At 49.9% G+C, this 20,080-nt stretch overlaps 3 protein-coding genes across 3 annotated transcripts; 1 reads left to right on the top strand and 2 right to left on the bottom strand.

Moving 5' to 3' along the window:
- Window positions 1–3,311: 3,311 nt before the first annotated feature.
- Window positions 3,312–5,074, bottom strand: K441DRAFT_682573 (carboxypeptidase S1, CPD-S1; the record flags this gene model as incomplete). The annotated part of the gene is made up of 6 exons (XM_067651595.1): window positions 3,312–3,376; window positions 3,466–3,653; window positions 3,748–3,826; window positions 3,921–4,267; window positions 4,310–4,765; window positions 4,848–5,074. The coding sequence occupies 6 exons, from the start codon at window positions 5,072–5,074 to the stop codon at window positions 3,312–3,314; spliced, it is 1,362 nt and encodes a 453-aa protein (XP_067496997.1).
- A 596-nt stretch (window positions 5,075–5,670) lies between these two features.
- On the top strand, window positions 5,671–10,309 carry K441DRAFT_742148 (putative WD-repeat protein; the record flags this gene model as incomplete). Its single annotated transcript, XM_067654382.1, has 3 exons — window positions 5,671–6,363; window positions 6,412–8,944; window positions 9,695–10,309. The coding sequence occupies exons 1-3, from the start codon at window positions 5,948–5,950 to the stop codon at window positions 10,307–10,309; spliced, it is 3,564 nt and encodes a 1,187-aa protein (XP_067496998.1). The 5' UTR covers window positions 5,671–5,947.
- Window positions 10,310–11,020: 711 nt separating this feature from the next.
- On the bottom strand, window positions 11,021–19,865 carry K441DRAFT_701218 (uncharacterized protein; the record flags this gene model as incomplete). Its single annotated transcript, XM_067653318.1, has 6 exons — window positions 11,021–11,304; window positions 11,471–17,779; window positions 17,813–17,961; window positions 18,013–18,435; window positions 18,488–19,560; window positions 19,799–19,865. 6 exons carry the CDS (start codon window positions 19,863–19,865, stop codon window positions 11,193–11,195), a joined length of 8,133 nt encoding a protein of 2,710 aa, XP_067496999.1. The 3' UTR covers window positions 11,021–11,192.
- Window positions 19,866–20,080: the final 215 nt, after the last annotated feature.

A 20,080-nucleotide genomic window follows, 5' to 3' on the forward strand; every position in this document is an offset into this window, starting at 1 on the left:
GGCAGAACTTTGAGAGTCTGGCAGAGCTGGAATTGTCGTAAGATGAGGGCGCGCTGGCAACTGCTGCGAATGCTAACGGAGGAGCAGGGGGGCTGGAGAGCGCGTTATTAACGTGATTTCGACGTGGCAGGGTGTCGAGCTTGTATAGGGTGCTCTTCTGGAGCTAATTGCTTGCCCGGTAGGAAGCTGGGTATTTGGATGCTGCTGATGCTGCTAGGTTGCTGGGTTGCTGCTGGAGCTGCTGGGTATTTGGGTATTGGATGCTGCTGACGCTGCTGAGGTGCGTTGCTACGTGCCGAGGCGCGTCGCTACGCTGGAGTACTGCGCGAGGCTGTTGGGTTATTGGGTATTGGGTACTGCGCGAAGCTGTTGGGTTGCTGTGATGCTGGGGTACTGCATAAGGCTGTTGGGTGTTGATTTGTATGCTGAGCATACTAGGTAGTGGTTTGCTGCTGAGTTGCGTAGCTACGCTGGGGTACTGCGTAAAGCAGTTAGGTAGTTGGATGTTGGGTGCTGTCAAAGCTGGTGTGCTGTGTACGGCTAGAGCGCTGCCGTAGTACTGCTGGGGTAGCTACTGAGGTAGCTGCTGGGGTACTGCCCGAGGGCTGTTGGATGTTGGGTGCTGTCAAAGCTGGTATGCAGATAGGCTCAACAAAGAGGTCTGCTGGGTATTGATTTGCGTGCTGTAGAATGTCTCGTGCGTATTTGTCATATATTCTAAGCTGGCTGAGGTTGGATGCTGCTGAGGTAGCTGCTGGTGTGGTTTTGCTGCTAGGTACTGGAATGCTGCTTGCGATCGAACGAAGCTGCTAGGGCGGCAGTGAACCTTGTTGCTCTATAGCCAACCGGTGAGGTTGACCATTGATCAATGTCGGTATCACCCAAGTGCACTTGTATGGCCTATTAACTGTTAAATTTAATTCTTGTCTAATAGGTCTTGAAAGCAGAGGATCGTAAGGATCGCGGTGCCTAAGTAGGGGGTTGATTAGTCACCATAAGGGTGACTAATTAAAGACACGACGACGACACGTAACCACATAACTTCTGTCCATATATTCCGACAGCTATTATTATAATATTTGACCTAGACTGCTAGTAAGGCGATACTATTAATATATTTGCAAACAGCGTAATTAATAAGGTCGTGTATATTAAGTGTTTAGATAGATTTCTAGTTAAAGGTAAGTGCCTACTTCTCTAAAGAGCGCTCTATAGATTAAGGCGATTACCTCTACTATAGCATAGTAACTTAACAACAACGCTAAAAAAGGAAGGCTTAAAGCTAGTGGCGGAGGAACCTTACCTATATCACAATAATTAGCTAATAGTCTTCTTTTACGTTAACAATATTACAGCTATATTTAGGAAGAAAGATCTACTTAAGCTCTAAACCTTTAAGGAGCACCTTATAAGAAAGTACGAGATAAAAGACCTAGGTAACCTTACCTAGTTTTTAAGAATTTAAATTATCCGTAATAAAAAAAACAGAAAGCTCTAGCTTAGCTAGGATTTCTATATTAATAAAATTACGATAAGCTTTAAAGTTAAAGATTATTATAAGATATATACACTAATAGGTATTAAGGAACTTAAGCCTAATCTAGAGTAAGCCTTTAAGCAGGATACTTACGCCTATTAGAGGAAAGTCAGATCTATGCTCTATACAGCCAATATCACTTATCTAGATATAGTAAGAACAATAAGCAAGCTGTTAGAATTCTTATAAAATCCGTTACTAATTCATAACGCAGCTGCTATAAGGGCAATTGCCTACCTTAATTAAACCAAAACTCTTGCGATTAAGTACTTAAAGGAGAATATAATAAACTAGATCTTCGTAAGGGCTAGTAATATATCGTTTAGCAATAACCTAGTAAGCAAAAAGAGCACAGAAGGTTATCTATTTACCTTATTTAAAGGGCTAATTAACTAGCGATCTATAAAGCAGAAGTTAGTAATAAAATTAAGCATAGAAGCAGAGCTCCTAGCCCTATTACATACAGCTACCAAGTTAATTTAGTGGCAGCGATTCTTTGAAAAAATCGGATTTAACCCTAATAAGAAGCAAATAATATATTACAATAACCTATAGATAATTTAACTACTTACTAAAAGCAACGCGGAGCTTAATACTAAGCTTTAACACGTTAATATCTATCACCACTAGCTCTACCAGGAAGTTTATAAAGGAAGCATTAATATTAAATAGGTGCCTACTACGGATATAACAGCAGACGGCATAACGAAGGCTCTGCCTCGTTAAAAGCACGAGATGTTTGTTTAGTAATTAAACCTTATTAATATTAAGGATCTAATTTAATTTAATTTAAATAATATTTGGGCAAGGTAAATATATAGAGGATTTCCTTTGACTTAACACCAAATTGCTATCGTAACTTTTTAGTATTTCTACAGCAGCCCAGAAGGCTCTGTGCAGCTGGGGGGGTGTGTCGACCTAAATCGAAGTTCCTTACTACCATCGTAATACTGTCTGACGACCTAGATCGTCTATACGAACTATGTCTCAGTTGTCTCGTATCTTGAGCTCGTATGTCTCATCGAACGTCTCATTACCTGTTTCTCTTAACTATGACCTACTACATGACGACGTCGTCGTCATTGTATTTGGACCTACCTGATGTATATAANAGAGCTTCTAGAGCCCTCTTTAATAAACAGAGTTCTCATTCCTGATCGTCCGTTCAACAATAGCGCAACAAGCGTAGTTCATCGATCCAGAAGGAGGTGCATCCTGGCCGCTGTACGAGAGTCCAGAGTTGAATATTTCGGTGGATCTGTCGAAGCGGTTGCGTTAACAAATGGACCATTGGAAAGTTGCCTGTTGTTTCTAAAGAGGCTTGAAGATTAATCGATGCTGCCTGAATGAATAGGGCCACGTAGCTCGAGGCAAGCTCTTGAAGGCATTGGCGTGGCCACTCAAGGAGTCGCAGACTATAGGGATTCTTGAATGTTTTCAACCGTGAGACAGCTGTTGGATACTGCCTTGAGTATTGCTCAAGCGTGAACATTTCCTTTCCTTGCCTGCTATTATATTAATTAAATCCAGAGGGAAGCGGAGGTGGGGTTGTTTGGAAACATGGGTGTATCTAGGTGAGTTTGCGTCGTAATATGTAGCTAAGCTCTAAGCTGTGGAGTAGGGAAATTACATATAAGGTTATAAATGCATCTTTCACTTTCCTTTTCCTTTCTCTTTCGGGGAACTCATCCTCCATAATCTCGATCCTAAAAAATTACAGCTCCCGCTCTCGCTCTTGCTCTCGTTTTTCCACCCCCCTACACGACTGAACCCCTCAAGTCGACGCAATCGGCCCCTTCATCATTGTCTGCTTAAACACCTGCAACGCAAGCGCCGGCTCTGTCCGCCTATTAGCCATCCAAACCCCGAAGTCCAAACACCTTAACTCCCCACTCCCGGGATTAGAGGAAAAGAGAAAAAAAACTCACGATAATAAGGCACCTCATGCCCAGCCCCAAACACACGCAGGAACGACAGGTTCGATACCGTCTTGAACGTGCCCCCTTGCGCGCCGTTGACCGTGTACGGCGCCAGCGCCTTGCTGGCGAATGTGGATTGGCCGGAATATTGGATCGAGTTGGCGACGTCGAGGTTGCCGAACCAGTTGCAGATCCAGCTGTTTTTAGGGTTAGGAAGTGCTGAGAGACGGAGAGAGGGACAGAGCGAGAGAGAATGGGGGTAGGAGATGCGATGGTAGAAAAGGAACTTACTCAGCGTCACCGGCCCAGATGAGGGTGGTGAGGCCGGTCGAAACGACCGCGCTCAGCGTCGACAGGAAAGAGCGGGCATCTGGGCATGGTCAGCATGCGGGAAAACTCGTTACCGGTTTAGAGGGGACAGAATAAAGGGGATGGGGCAAGGGAGCTAGGGGAGAAAATCTTACCGTCGCCCGTCGTGGAGAACTTGTTGTACGGCGCATTCGGGCATTCCTGATACGTCGACTTCGCGCCAATGGCCTTGACGACCGCCGAGCTCCGCAGATACGTGACGTACGTCTCCGGCGGATAGGGGTCGTCGCTAGGCTCGCGGATGTCGTAGACGTCGAAGTCGGCGGCCTGGCTCAGCGGGCCCTCGATGTCGTTGTAGCACGTGTTGTCGGCGTTGGAGCAGGCCGAGTTGGACCGGGAGCTGGTACAGGCCTGGATCGCCGGCAGGCAGTCTGAGTTGTACCTCGACATGTACGAGTTGTAGCTGGACTGCGAGATCAGCGACTTGTACGTGTTGTTGTAGCTGAACTGGATGTAGGCTTTCTCTTGGATGGCCGGGTCGAACTAGCCGTTGTTGATACCCAGCGCCACGAGGTTGATCTTCTGGCCTGTCACCGAGCCGGCGTCGATGGCGCTGTTTTGCTGTTGGGTGTAGTGCGCGAATTCAGGCCCGTAGTGGCCGCCATAAGATTCGGTGAAGATGCCGAAATCGCGGTTTTCATACTGTGGAAATTGCGTGTAGAATGCCTGCAGCAGCTTCCAGACGTACGGTGCGGCGGTAACGGTAGATGTTACCGAGTCAGTGCCGTAGGAGAAGCCGACGCCAATGGGCTGGTCGACGTACAGCATGTTTGCATACTCGTTGAAGCTATATGGATTGAGTGATGGCGTGCTTGCGCCGTTCACGAAATGGCAGGGTCCATTCTCCTGGAAGAGGCCAATCATGCTCGAGCATCCCGGCCCACCGTTGAACCACGCTGCAAGCGGTGCTGTTGTGGGATTACTCCGAGCCTCAAAGAACCTGACTATATTTAGTATCACCCTGTGTTCAAAGAGTCACGTAAGTCGTACCAGAACCACATGTTCATGTTTGTTCCACGGACAGATAGCCAGAGTACTGGTTCACTCCAGTGGTGGCCTCACAGATGCCTGAGTTCGTCACGAATTCCAGCTTTGCGCCAGTGGCGGCATGTTCAAAGACTGTATAGTTCATGCCATTTCTTTCAACGAATGAACGTTTGTCCTTTCCGTTAGCCAACGGAGCAGCGAACGACAGGCCTGCCAAGGCCATGGCTGATGCAAGGAGAGCTGGGAAACTGATGAAGCGCATGATGACCTGCGTAAGGAACTTCCGTACTGCGCATCATTCCGGCAATGCTGGCGGTTATATAGTGATGAATAGAGGTCGTATGGAAGTGTGCTGTATGCCAAACAACAAGATAGTGTAGAAACATGCCAAACCTAATATAGCAGGTGTTCCTAGCGCAGGTCTATTACATGGTGCTCACAACTCGACTCCAAGGGTTCCCAAGTCACGGCATAACATGAGGCTCCTCGTCCCATTAACGGAGCTGTTATCGCAAGGGGGAAGGTGGGGAGATGGGCTGTGCAGGTTATAGAAGACGGACGAATGGGGCAGCTGTTGTTGACAAGAAATGCCATGCACAGCTTCCCCTTGGCACGATTTACAGGGGAATGCCGAAACAGATGAGAGAACCACACAGGATCAGGAAGCAGTCAGGGCCTAGCGGACCTGGGGCCAATGACGGGTTATTGCAGGAATAGTAAAGTCGATCACGAGGACGGGAGGAACAGTGATGCGGTGTGTTGGCGCTGTCATCTGCGCGTGCAAAGACCAGTGAGGGCGGATGCAACGGATGCAACGGAGATGCAGAGATAAGCAGCGAAGGGAAGCCACAACGGCAACAAGCCCCACGCCCAGACGCCTTCGATGCACCTTCGCTGCCTTGGTGCCCGCGAGCTTATTGGGACCAAGATTTGGCGCGAGAGCCTTTGCCTCGAATCTTAACAGCCACAGATCAAAGCCACGAGCCGCATTAGGCCGCGAGGCGTAAATAGACTCCCTCGCAAAATATCCCTCCTCAGCCTTGGTCCTTTTTTTCAGTCTTCGCGAACACGTATCCTTGATCTTCGAAACGGACGAGGCTTTTTGATATTCACTCATGCCTTCACGTTTACAAATATGGAGATCGTTGCAGCCATTGGACTCGCCGGAAATATCATCCAATTTGTGGACTTTTGTGGGGGGCTCATCTCCAAAACGGCTGAGATCTACAAATCCGGCGCCGGGGCGTTAGTAGAGAACGTAGACATCGAGACGGCTACGGATGATCTTGCCCTCTTGAGCACCACGCTCCAGGATTCCACCAACTCTGCCGACGACACAGCACTCCGGGAGCTCTGCCAATCATGTAACATCGTTGCGAAGAAGTTGCTGTCAGCGTTAAATAAAGTCAAGGTGCGAGGGAAACAACAGAAGTGGAAGAGTTTCAGGAAAGCCTTGCGAAGCGTCTGGAGCAAGGAAGACATCGCGTCATTGGAACAACGGCTAGCGCGATTAAGGGATGAGCTAAACTTGCGTGTTGTCGTGGACTTGAGGTCAGTTATGAAAATAGGAGTTATTATTGGTACCGCTGACAATATGAGTGACAGGGAACGAGTTATTCAGTTTAGCGAAGAACAGTCCGGGTGCCTGAAGGACCTTGACCTAAACACAAAGAACCTGATCGACACTATCGTCGACCAAAAGGACATTTTCGAAGAAGCGCACACGATACTACAAAGGCAATATTTGGAGAAGCTGTCGGTTGCCAGCGCAGCCCCCTTCAATTGTTACGATCGGCGCAATGATTCTGATTGCATTCAGAATACCCGCGTGGACCTCCTTCGGGAGATAAAAGAATGGGCTGACGGAGGCGATAAGAGACCCATCTTCTGGCTGAGAGGATTAGCTGGTACCGGGAAGTCTACTATTGCCCGCACGATCGCTCACTACTACCATGNTAGACGCCGCCTAGCAGCAAGTTTCTTCTTCTCTAGAGATATCGGGGGTGACGTCCGACATGCCCGCAAATTCTTTACTAGCATTGCTACGCAGCTCGCACACACCTCGGATCCTCTAGGAGATTATATTTGTGATGCTATAAGACAGAACAGCGAGATTGTAAACCGAGCCCCGCAGGAACAGTGGCGCCAACTTATTCTGGAGCCGCTATTGAAGCGAAAGAGCGGTGCTCCCCAGCTATCCTTGGTCCTTGTAGTCGATGCGCTAGATGAGTGCGAGAATGACGACGATGTCCGAACAATCGTGCACCTGCTATCCGAGGCCCGATCGCTAAGGAAAGTCCGATTACGAATCCTTATAACCAGTAGACCCGAAATTTCCATTCGAAATGGGTTTGCTAGGATTCCTAAGACCGAACACCAGGACTTTATTCTTCATGATATTTCTCCTTCGATTGTGAACGAGGACATTCGCGTTTTTGTGGAATATAATTTTAATATAATTCGGCAGCTACGTGGGTTTGCTCTGGACTGGCCAGATGCGAAAACAATTAGGGCGATAGTCGAGCATGCAGCTGGATTATTTATTTGGGCTGCGACTGCTTGCCGATTTATTAAGGATGGCGGACGTTTTGCGGAGAAGCGACTCTCTGCTATTCTTGACAGCAATGTCTGCATAACTGCGCCCGAAAGAGGCCTCGATGGAATCTATCTCACTGTGTTGAAGAACTCTATTCACGCTGACTTTGACCAACAGGAAGAGAGTGAACATTGTAGCATGCTAAGAGAAGTGCTGGGTGCTATTGTAACTCTCTTCTCCTCACTCTCAATTGGCCCCTTAGCTAGGTTAGTCAATATCCCGGAGAAAGACATAGACGAAAGTCTTGAAGATCTCCATGCGATTCTAGATATTCGCAAGGATAGAAACCTCCCTGTTCGCCTACACCACCCCTCATTCCGTGACTTCCTGGTCAATAGAAAAAGATGCAATGATCTGCGTTTCTGGATTGATGAGAGGAAGGCACACCAACTACTAGCCGATTACTGTATAGACCTGATGTCTGCAGCACTTAGGAGGGATATCTGCGCCCTGCGAGAACCTGGCGTTACTGCAAGAGACGTATCAGAGCAAAACATAAAAACAGGTCTTCCGACGGCCCTTCAGTACGCCTGCCAGTATTGGGTCCAGCATCTAAGGAGAAGCAACGCTCAGCTTGAGGACTATGATAAAACGCACGATTTTTTACGGCTGCACTTGCTGCACTGGTTTGAAGCCCTTAGCTTAATTGGCAAAATTTCTGAGGGAACTCATGCGATCCAGGTATTAGAAGACATGATAGATGTGAGTTATGTCACAAGACTAGGCGAATGTTGGGCTAATTATGTTACCAAGGTTATCAAAAGCCCCAACCTTCATGCCTTTATCCACGACTCGAGACGTTTCATTCTTTACAACCGATCAATTATTGAGGAAGCACCTCTGCAGACATATTGCTCTGCTCTCGTATTCGCGCCGCAGCGAAGCTTAGTTCGCAAACAGTTTGAGGGCGAGATGCCCTGTTGGATTACGAGATTGTGGGAGGTACAGGATAAGTGGAGCTCATTACTACAGACGCTCGAGGGCCATACTGGACATGTCAACGCCGTCGCCTTCTCGCCGGACAACAAGCTGGTCGCGTCGGCTTCGGCCGACGCGACGGTCCGGCTCTGGGACGCATCGACGGGCACCGCTCTACGGACGCTCAAAGGCCATACTGGATATATTAACGCCGTCGCCTTCTCGCCGGACAGCAAGCTGGTCGCGTCGGCTTCGTACGACGCGACGGTCCGGCTCTGGGATGCAGCGACGGGCACCGCTCTACAGACGCTCAAGGGCCATACTCAAGACGTCAACGCCGTCGCCTTCTCGCCGGATGGTAGGCCGGTCGCGTCAGCTTCGGACGACGAGACGGTCCGGCTCTGGGACGCAGCGACGGGTACTGCTCTACAGACGCTCAAGGGCCATACTGGATCGGCCAAGGCCGTCGCCTTCTCGCCGGACGGCAAGCTGGTCGCGTCGGCTTCGGACAACAAGACGGTCCGGCTCTGGGACACAACGACGGGCACCGCTCTACGGACGCTCAAGGGCCATACTGGATATGTCAACGCCGTTGCCTTTTCGCCAGACGGTAAGCTGGTCGCGTCGGCTTCGGACGACGGGACGGTCCGGCTCTGGGATGCAACGACGGGCACCGCTCTACCGCTCAAGGGCCATACTGAATATGTCAACGCCGTCGCCTTCTCACCGGATGGTAAGCTGGTCGCGTCGGCTTCGGACGACGGGACGGTCCGGCTTTGGGATGCAGCGACGGGCACCGCTCTACTGACGCTCAAGGGCCATACTGGATATGTCAAGGCCGTTGCCTTCTCGCCGGACAGTAAGCTGGTTGCGTCGGCTTCGACCGACGCGACGGTCCGGCTCTGGGACGCAGCGACGGGCACCGCTCTACAGACGCTCAAGGGCCATACTCAATACGTCAAGGCCGTCATCTTCTCTCCGGATGGCAAGCTGGTCGCGTCGGCTTCGTATGACGCGACAGTCCGGCTCTGGGATGCAGCGACGGGTACCGCTCCACAGACGCCCAAGGGCCATACTAGATACATCAACGCCGTTGCCTTCTCGCCGGATCGCAAGCTGGTCGCGTCGGCTTCGGACGACGGGACGGTCCGGCTCTGGGACGCAGCGACGGGTACCACGCTACAGACGCTCAAGGGCCATACTAGATACGTCAACGCCGTCACCTTCTCGCCGGACGGCAGGCTAGTCGCGTCGGCTTCGACCGACGCGACGGTCCGGCTCTGGGACGCAACGATGGGCGCCGCTCTACAGACACTCAAGGGCCATACTGGATACGTCAACGCCGTTACCTTCTCGCCGGACGGCAAGCTAGTTGCGTCGGCTTCGTACGACAGGACGGTCCGGCTCTGGAACGCAGCAACTGGCGCCGTTCTACAGACGCTCAAGGGCCATACTTATAACATCAAGGCCGTCGCCTTCTCCCCTGACGGCAAACTGGTCGCGTCGGCTTCGTACGACGCGACGGTCCGGCTCTGGGACGCAGCGACGGGCGCCGCTCTACAGACGCTCAAGGGCCATACTCAAGACGTCAAGGCCGTTGTCTTCTCGCCAGATGGTAAGCTGGTCGCGTCGGCTTCGTACGACGCGACAGTCCGGGTCTGGGACGCAGCGACGGGTGCGGCCCTGCACACCTTTGAGAATTACTCAGTTCACACCTTAGCGTTTTCCGGAGACGGTCTATGCCTTCAGACCGACCGAGGGCTACTTATAATCAACAATAGCACAGCGGCCATAGAAACTCAAAATCTACGTTATAATAATATTTTTTTTATAAAAGGGAATTGGATTGCTAATAGGAGAAGAAGTCTTCTTCGGCTCCCTTTAGAACACCGGCCCTCTTCTTTAGCGTTTCGAGATAATCTCCTAGTACTTGGACTTCCTTCTGGTATAGTAGAACTCATCGAACTTAACTATCGTGAATAATTTTAATATTATAGAAAATCGGAAGCTATATTATGCATACTTACTTATCTATGTCTTTCTTTTCTTAAATCTGTAAGGGGGCGAGTGCCAATAAATATTGTAGAAATTCGCCACTACGCATGTAGAACAACCTTAGGCCCAGTGTTATCGATAAGAGCCTACCAATCAGATCAGTAGAACTCAATGCATGTGCACAGGAATACAAAGCATTTGATTTCATAGCAAATTGATATATATAGGCTTATTCTTTGGAGTTGGGTTGCTCGATATGAGGTCTCCAGCAGCCTCCCTTCCTGCAGAACGGTATTTTGCAGATACTGCAGCTAAAATGAGTCCTTGCAGGACGCATACACCTAGAGTTCTGGTGTTCGCGAACGGGCCTTCTCCTCTGGGCCGGACGACTGCCTGGCTTGCTGAAAGAAAGTAAAATAAAGAAGCGTTCAGCGTACTATTTTGACAGCGAACTTCCATCTTATTGGCTTTTAGCTAGATATTCAACTATTGAAAATTCGGATTGAAATAATTTTCACCTAAGGCTTAAGTAAATGAACGGACTTGACTTGTTGTTTATCGATTACTTGCGTGCTATTGATTATTTCAGACTGGTCGTACAATCGGATTTTTATATAATTTAGCTGACTGACGAGCACAGCGAGTATGACGATATATATATATGAACAGTGAACCATATCTGAGATGGTAGAAGGAGTAGTTGAGGTAGTAATATATTGCACTTTTTTGGTTCTATAAATCTGAGACCGCCTTAAGCATCGAGAATCTATGCAACATCATCCCTCATCCACAGCCATAAAGCATCTCTCAGCAGTATAATAATACAAGGTAAGCTCCATCACGCAACCGAAAAATCATGCCTCATCACCCATCAATCTTCCACCTGCACCTCACCCTGACTTCCACCCCCGAATTCCGCTAGACCAGCTCCACTAGCTCCACCAGGCTCACTAGGCTCACCACCAGCACTGAGAGAAACCGATCTACCAACACGTCCATCCGCACCCGCAGAGCCCGCCGCTCCACCTCCCACCACCCCACCACCCCTCTCACCCTCACTCCCCTTCCTGTCCCCCAACCCCCCTCCTCGCCACCCCCCCACCCAGCGCCATCCCCAGCGCCCCAACCTCAGCCAACCACCCCACGCACAGCTCGACCTCCCACAGCTCCACCAGCCCCTTGAACGAGCCCGCGATCTCCACCGTCCGCGTCCCCGCGCGCAGCGCCACGAACTGCAGCACGACGCACACGCAACGCTCCCACCACTCCGCGACGACCCCGCCGTCGATGTCGCACCACAGCGGGATGCTCGCCATCAGGTCACTCGCATCTGGCGTCGGGGGCGAGGGTAGCGCGGCCCAGCCAGTGGGGGCGGCATCGGCGGTGGCGGCATCGGCGGAGGCCAGGGTGCTGCCGAAGCGGTAGTAGGGCGTGGGCACGACGTCGGTGTCCCAGACGATGCGGCTGCGGTCCATGGCGGCGGTCTTGTAATGGCCCTCTGTGAAGCCCCAGGTGGAGAGGCGGGGGAGCGGCGCGCCGAACTCATTGTTGATGGGTGGGAGGCGCGGGACGAGTTTGACGCGGTTGTGGGCGAGGAGGTCGGATAGAGCTATCAGGGCTCCGTCCGGCGCGGCTGGAGATAGGGGGAAGCTGGGTGTTTGGCCTCGGTCCTCTGTGGGTGTCGTTTGCGCTGCTGGTGATTGGGCGTTTGAAGTTGCTGCTTGACTATCGACCAAGTCTCCCCAGGGGCTTGCGCCTGCTGCGGCAGCTGGATGTGCATTTGGTGTGGGGTTGGTAATGGCGTCTGCCATCGAAATGTCACCGCTGCTATTGGTCTGGCCATAATTATTCGAAGGATGAGAGTCGGAAGAAGGGCGTTGAGCCTTAAACGCCTCGTCCAGCTGCTGTTTGAATGTCACTGCCTCCCAGAAATTCGAGACGTCTAGTCCACGTTTGAAACCTTGGATGAATTTCGCCGAAAATTCGTAGTTGCGGCCAGGTAATTCTCGGCCAGCCTTCTGATGTTTTAGCGATTGGTTCTTTAGCAACGCCCTGAGAACCTTCTCGATTAACGGTTCACCGAGTTGGGCCAGCTTGTCGTATGCAGCTCGAGCATTATAGCGAGATTCAGGGGTTGCGATATTGGCCTGGATCCAAGACTTTGCGCGGGCAAAGTCAGCGTCGGTGGTGGTTTGCGGTGTGGTAGACTTAGGCGAATGGAGAGGTAAAGCGTAGGTATGTGCACAGAGGAGGTGCTCCCGGCGACTATTCGTCACAACTGGCCTGAAATAATTCTCGTGCACTTCATTCCGAGGTGGAACAGCTTCAACGACATATGCCTTCTCCAAGGCCTGACGATCGGTGGGCAGTTCATCAAGCTCGGGAAGTACTTTGAACTTTCGCTGTGTCCATTCGATGACCCTATCCCAATCATATGTCTCTAGGTCTTCGTAGTCGATGCTTGGTACCTCGCCAGTTTCATAAGCCTGAATGAAAGCATCTTGGAAGACTTCGGTCAACTTTTGAAGGGCTGAGTAAAAGTTGCATTGAATGAACTTCCAACAAGCCTTGAACGTTTTCAGATCGAAGTTGGTATGGTTGCGGAAAACCTTTCGTACGATGCCCCAACTAACTATTTGTTCAACGCCGCCAGTCAGAGTCTGGACAACAACAACTGTATAGAGTAGTTTCTTTGTAGCAACATCGTCGATATGACAGACAGAAGTCGACGTCTTATACTGTTTGAATCTTGGGCCTCTCTTCGGTGGAGCTCTTAGGATTTCTAATGGATTATTGCTTGTATTGGGTGGAGTAGTGGTTGTTGGCTTAGCTTTTGATTTTCCTGGGCCGTACTTCCTCTTCCGCTTCTCGGCGGTTGGTGTAGGTGCCGCTTTGGGTCCTGACGGATTATTATGAACATTTTGACTGGAATTTAAAATCCGAAGTGGTTGTTGCATAGCAGGAATTTGCCCAGCTACAGGTGCCCATGGAACTGCAGGACGTCGTCCAGCCTTATGTACGGCCTTTTCGGTATCTTTATAGTGGATCCAGTGTGGAGTATTAAAGGCCCCTGTCTCTCCTGCGAAGGCGTCTTCTTCAATCACAATGGGGTTATCGTTTGAGCCCGTCTCTTCTGTAGTGATATGATCGCCAGGCATGAAATGGTTAATGAACTGAATCTCCTCGAGCTCAGGAAGCCAAGGGTATTCGTGTTCCCAAACCATGACGTGATGAACATCTGAGAAAAACCTGCCATGTCCTCCGTCGCGCATCCATCTTTGGTCATACCAGTTTACAGGCATGGATCTTCCAAACCTTTGTGAGGTAATATCTGCAAGATTCTGGGGCCTGGCATCCCTGTAGCCTTTCCACGGATCATATCTCCATATCGAAAGACGCGCATTTCGCTCCACGAAAAATTCTGTTGAGAAGGTACCTGTGGTGGGATGGAATCTTATATCGGGGTCTGTGAGAGTGGTAATATGCTGCAGCTCGTAATCCTGGTCAAAATCCTTCGGGCCTAGGTTTCGCCCAAACTTTACGTCCCATATTAGCCCAGTATATTTTTCTGGTGGCTGGACAATCCGGAGTGTTGGTGCCGCAGAGTCAAATAATATATCGCTCCGTTCTACAGGAGGGGCGTTGTCGAATGTTATCACTCTTGAGTAGTCTATTTGAGTTGTACCCATGTTTTCTTCTTGATCCTCTTGGTGCTCGTCATCTCTGTCAATTTCAGACTCGGTGCCGCTTCCAGAAATATACTGAGTGCCAGGAGATTCTGCCGTAGAACCCCGATCGTCATAAGATTCCAAATTTTCTGATTCGGCGAAAGCTTGTCCGAATCCGAACCCTTCGCCATAGCTTTCCAACGAATGATGTACTTGAAATTTCTCAAGATCATTCGTATACCTGAAGTTATCCTCATCATATGCCTGTGATGCTTCATATCCGTCTGATTCATCATCCAGTCTGGCTTGGTTGGGTAATGCCCCAGTAAGTCCAAACGATGCATTGATGTTCGCATGAGATCCTCCCTGGGCGGTTGGTAATAGATGAGAAGGAAGTATTTGAGTACTAGAATCAAACGACTGATAAAGCGGGTCGACTTGCCGGGGTATAAAGGCCAACTGACTAGGAATCACTATTTGTGGACGTGCGGCTTGAGCGTTGCCATCTTCAAGACGATCGAGCCTTACTATTCGAGGGCGTCCAGGTTTACGCTTTTGAAGGCTGGCTTGGAGAGAATCGCGTAAAGATATTTGCTTTTCTCTCCTCTTCTGATACGCACGACGGGCGGCTTCTCTTCTCCTCTCTTCTCGCTCTTCCTTGGATAGCCTAATTCTTCGTTCTAGACGTCCAACAGTGGGATATAAGCGCTCCACAGTCACCTCTGTCTCTATCTCGAAATTCCGGTGATGGCCCCTCGCCTGGAGATCTCCAAGAAGGTCATTGACTTGAGGAGGATAGTATAAATTTGGGTGTGCCTCAATCATCTTCTCCTGCAAGCTCTTTACCTCTGTTGATAGAGGATTAACACTGGACAATGTTAGTATATTCTTTGTGAGAGTCATGCCACTTTGCGTTTGATAAGTGAAGGCAAGCTTTCTTATTTTTCCGGTGTCGATGAGGCCTTTTATGGCTTTGATTAGAGTCGCTCGGTCCGGTCTCATGGATTCACTCGTGGTTTTATCCCAAGTTGTATAGAAAGGTGCCTGTATTTCATGGGCCCCTGGGTAGACACCATTACAGTTCTCGAGAATACCAAGAATGATGCGATTCCTTAGGAGGCTAATGCTTCCACCCCCAAGGACAACGCCGCGATTTTTCACTGGTGTTGATTTGACTTCAGGTAACTCAACAATCTCTGCATCGGGTATGTTGACCAGATTTTGCTGGGCCTCTGGAACCTCTAAAGGCGTTGATAACCTCTGGCCATTCTGGCCACGCACGCTGCCGTTAGCTGGGATAGGAGCGAGCTCTGAGATTTCCTTTTCATTTAGACCATGATTCGATATCTGTATGCCTGTATCAACCTCTTGAGGTGCTGACGGGGGAAAAGCCGATAAACTGCTACTCTCTCTATTTTGATCTGCCCTTGCTAATGCTTCCGCATGATGCATGGTAGTGTTAACATTATTAGTGGGTCTGAGAGATGCAGTTTCCGTTGCCGAAGTGATGGGTTCACCCGTTTCAGCGGTCTCTAGGGCAGTAAGCCTTGAAGGTTGAAGTCCATTGTCGAACGTTGTGCTCCCCTGAGACTGAATGCTGGCAGAGGTCTCAGAAAAATTGCTTGGTTCCGTAGTGGCCCCAGCACTGTCAAGCCCTCCGTAGGGGCTGCGATATGGCTTCTTGGGGTTGATCTCCTGCCCGGAGGGACTATCGTATGACTCCCTGCCGCCTTGGTGATTTGGCGAATGGTATTCGGCTATGCTCAAGGCTAATTCTGGATTTTCGGGAGCTGATTCCTGCGTTGGGGCTGGTGAAGCGGTGGAACTTGGCACCTCAATCGGAGTAGAGGTTTCTGGTACGTCTAAATTTTGCTCTGGCCGAGAAATACCTTCTCCTATTGTTTCTGATTCAAGTCTTTGCTTCTTAGAAGGCGGTTCTTGACGTTTTCGTGGTCGAGGAGCTTTCCTTTTGAGGGGTACAGATTCAGGTCTCATTTCCGGGGTATCGGACGCTGCTGCTGCCATAGGAGATGCGTCATTGACCGAAGGTAAAGATCGCGCGGAATCCGGTTGTGTAGGCAGTTGCGGCTCAGGTCCAAACCAGTCAAGTTCATGCAATCGACCTGATTTGAAAATAGCCATTAGAGCCTTACGAGGGCGGCCCCTCCCACCAATCTTTCGGGTGGTGAATGGGTTCACATAAATGCCTGGTTTTGACCTGTCCGTATAGAGCTTGATAATCTCTTGCACGCGGTTTTCAAATTCGCTGGGTTCTATGCCGGCAGGCAGCGCATCAGTAGATCCCACCCCGGAGGGTGTTACCTCAAGATTATCAATGTTAGAGATTACTTCCTCTGTGGGTTCTGCTCTTGTGGGTTCTACTCGTATGGATTCGGCGGGTTCTGCATCTGAGCCTTCGATTTCAGTGAGGGTTGCAATGGTGTGTTCGGCATCAATAGCCTTCTGGGTCTTTTTCCGACCCCGCCCTCGAGGCGTCTTTTTCGTTTGCAAAGGACGTACCACTACTACTTTCTCAACAGTACGAACCCGGGCTGGAGATGTAGCAGCCTGAGTTCCCCCATTGCTTGGTGTGAAAGAGCTTATAGTTGTCGCGTTTAGTTCTGTCGGGCCACTGCTCTGCTGGCTTGTTGGTCTGTCCAGATCTAGTCTTGCGCGTTTGGGCGCTGGGCGCTGTTCCTTCCGTGGCCGACCTCTTTTTCTTGGAACCGAGTCATTCTCAACGCTTCCACCTGTAAGGGTGGTAGTGTTGGTCTCTGCATTACCTTGCGTCTCTTCAAAGATTTCTTGATTTGAAGGTAGTGTGACCAAAGCCGAATTCTTCGGCTTTCGTCCGCGTTTCTTCTTTGGAGTTTGAAAAGGGGCCGCTTCTCCATTCTCATTTTGCGTTTGGGGAAGTACGTCGTCATCATTGGCGACGGGCATCGACGCATCAGCATTTAGAGATGTGTTGTCTTGGACCACCACCATGTCTTGATCCTCTGTTGGTATTGCTGTCACCGTTTTCTTAGGTTGTCTAGGACGTCTCTTCTTTGAAATTTGAGGAGGTTCCGGAGTGTTACCCTCAGCTGCTTCAACCATTGCTGGCGATCCGTCATTTTGGCTACCCTCACGGTTTGCATACGCTGATTTAGGCGGTCGGCCACGTTTTCTAGGTAACAATCCCATCTTTACCCTCTGTACCTTCGTCAAAATACGTCTCTTTCTCGGCTTATCAGGTATCTCTATACGAGGGTCGTCGTTTTCTTGGGTTTCGTTGTTGAGACCTGCAACTTGTGAATCTCTTTTACGAGCGGTAGCTTCGAGCTCTTTGAAGGCAAGCTCCTCTGCCGCCTTGCGAATGCGATTTGCCTCTCGTTTAGCTCGTACTGCGTCTCTGTATCTTTGAGCACTCGGTTGACTGGGTGCTTGCCTTCTGTCTATAATCTGGTCCGGAGTTTGTAGCGAAGAGTCAACATGTGGAAACGGTTGCTTCGGTGGACGTCCTCGACGGACCGTTCTGGCATGGCCCAACCGGTTTAGCAAGTCTGCATCCCAGACCGTTCGAGATCCTTCTCCAACTATAGTTTCCCGACACTGCTTTAGGGTCGAAGTACCATTTCGACCATGGAACAGCTTTGGCGACAGCTTTGGGAAGCCCCACTCATCTAAATCACTCCCCGGCTGTTCAATTGGTTTCTTGGACGGACGGTCTTTCTTTGTAGCATTGCTTTGAACTTCATTTTTCACGGCTTCCCAAGATGTCTCGCCTGCGTCGATAGCCTTTTGAAAGCTATCATAGGTTCGGTATATGTAATGTATGTACCTCTTTTCGGTCGTAATTGCAGTATCTCTGATTACCGTGAAGTGTTTTAGATGCGGTGGTTGGGATTTTTGCCAATTGTCAGTGAGCTTGGTGAGTGTTGTTTCAAGCGATCGTTTCCAGAATTTGCCCATCGAAAAGTCTCGAATTCCCTATATAGATATTAGAAAATAGTCATCGCCTGGGCGAAAGGAGGCACTTGCTGCAGAATTTCCACCACGAGGCCCAGCCGCTTGAATGGCGTCAAATATAAAGTTGTTCAGCGGTTGGTCAAGGTTCCATTGAGGTGGGATCCGGGTAATTTCTTCGACCTCGTCTTCGTCATTCTCGAGCATATTCCAGTCACCATAATCCGCTTCGAGATCCAGATCACGCATCTCTTCATCGCCATCTTGGTCTTCCTCTAGAATCCCTTCGCTGGGCCCGGCATGGACTGCCCTCTGCCCAAAGTTCAAAGCCTGGTGGTCGTCTTCGTTGGGTGTTCGTAAGAGCTTGATGCATCGAAGCCACACATCTTCCGAGCCTTTCACTTTGGCTTTTACTCGCTTGATGAATCCAGCAGCATCTAGCCGGATGAGTGCATTGGCTAACGCTCTGCCCTGCCATTGCTTGACCTTTTCAATACCCTTTTCTAAGTTAGTCTTGAACAACACCTTCTAGGATAATATGAATTCTTACTAGCTTTCTTCGGAGATCCTGCAAAGATACAATCTGGATATCCCTCAAGAGATCATAGAGGTACCAAATAAGATTATCGAGAATCAGAGTCCCACCAATGAAGACGTCTTTGCTATTTTCATTTACGTGTTGACTGGCGCTAGATTTACCCACGAACTTCCTGTGCGTGCACAAACTCGTGCGAAACCCTCGAATATTGACCGATTTCTTCTCAATGTAGCCTTTTGCAGCGAGTTGATCTGTTCTGTGAGGCGTCGATCGTTTGTCTTGCCCACTCAGCTTTGTAAGCTCAGGTTGTATTATACCCTCTTCACCCTGAGCGGCAATGATAGAAAGAAGCACAAATTCATGCAGGGGTACCCTCTTGTAATCGACACTATGCCCTGCAATGGCCTGCCAGATGCGTTCTTTGTTCGTGTGTATTCGTAGTGCAGTAGGTACAGGGTCTTTCGGGGGGGCTGCTGGAATAGGCCAGGGTTTGCGACCCCTCGGTTTAATCGCAGGAGACTGCCTTTTGCTGGAATCAACTCGTCGTGCATTTGTGGGAGCAGTTCCTTGGTCTGGGTGAACTTGCTGTAGGGAGGATCTTGAACCATGTTCAGTAGAAGAAGACTCTGGAGCATTCTCATTGCTATCATCCTGGATCCCTTGGTTTTCAGTAAGTCCGGTTTCAGGGATAGGCTGGGTTGCACCATTCTGTGGTAGAGGAAGATCCGTATCCGGAGTAATAGAGGCAGATCTGGAAGTATTATTTGGTATGGTGGTTTGATTTGGAGTACTATTGCTTTCCGTTGGCGATTGGTCCTGCTGCACCGGTTCATTCTGTCGTTCTGTAGCCTCTGCTTCTAAAGCTTCAAACCCGGCGAGTGTGAAGGTACGGCATTTCTTGCCATCCCCAATCCAAACGTCTGGGTGAGCAGTAAGCCATTGCCAGACCTTTTCGTAAAGTTTGTTGTCAAGGACTGGTGTTAGCTGTGCGGTCTCTGGGCCCCCAAAGGTCAAACCAGCAGGGTTTTGATCGGGGAGAGTGTAGTATTGCTGGACGAATCGCCTGAAGTCAGCGCTGCTGGCTCCTGCAAGAGAAGAGTTAGTTTGTCAGTAGTAATAAAATGCTATAAAATGTTTTGCGTTTCATCTCAGCCGAGAATCGAACTGCCATCTCTGAGGTTGTGCAACCAGTAGGAATGAGATAGAATAACCCATCATAGGCAGGAACTGAGTGGTCGTTTCGAATTTCAGCTGATCCTTTCTTCCTGGGCGAAATCTCCCTATCGCGGAAAGCTTTGGGATGGCCAAAGCTGAGTGACGTACCTATCTCGCCGCACAGCGCAATCTCCTCAAGCAGATATTCGATGAGTCCATCAAATCCCTTCGCCATATTCCGCCCACCCCCTTCTTGCTTCTCACGGTATAATAGTCAATTTCAAAGTCTCAAACCATGCGGCGTGATGGTTGAGGCGCGGATCGAACACGGCTGTCTGGCTGCAGATTGCGGTCGAGTCAGATTTTTGGGTGGTGGGGCTGGCGGGGCCTTGGCGACGAGAGCAAAAAGTGTGATAGCTGGGCCTGAGGCCCCACATTCACTTTGCCAAG

Source organism: Cenococcum geophilum (genome assembly GCF_001692895.1).
Source record: "Cenococcum geophilum 1.58 unplaced genomic scaffold K441scaffold_85, whole genome shotgun sequence".
Classification (NCBI taxonomy): Eukaryota; Fungi; Ascomycota; class Dothideomycetes; order Gloniales; family Gloniaceae; genus Cenococcum; species Cenococcum geophilum.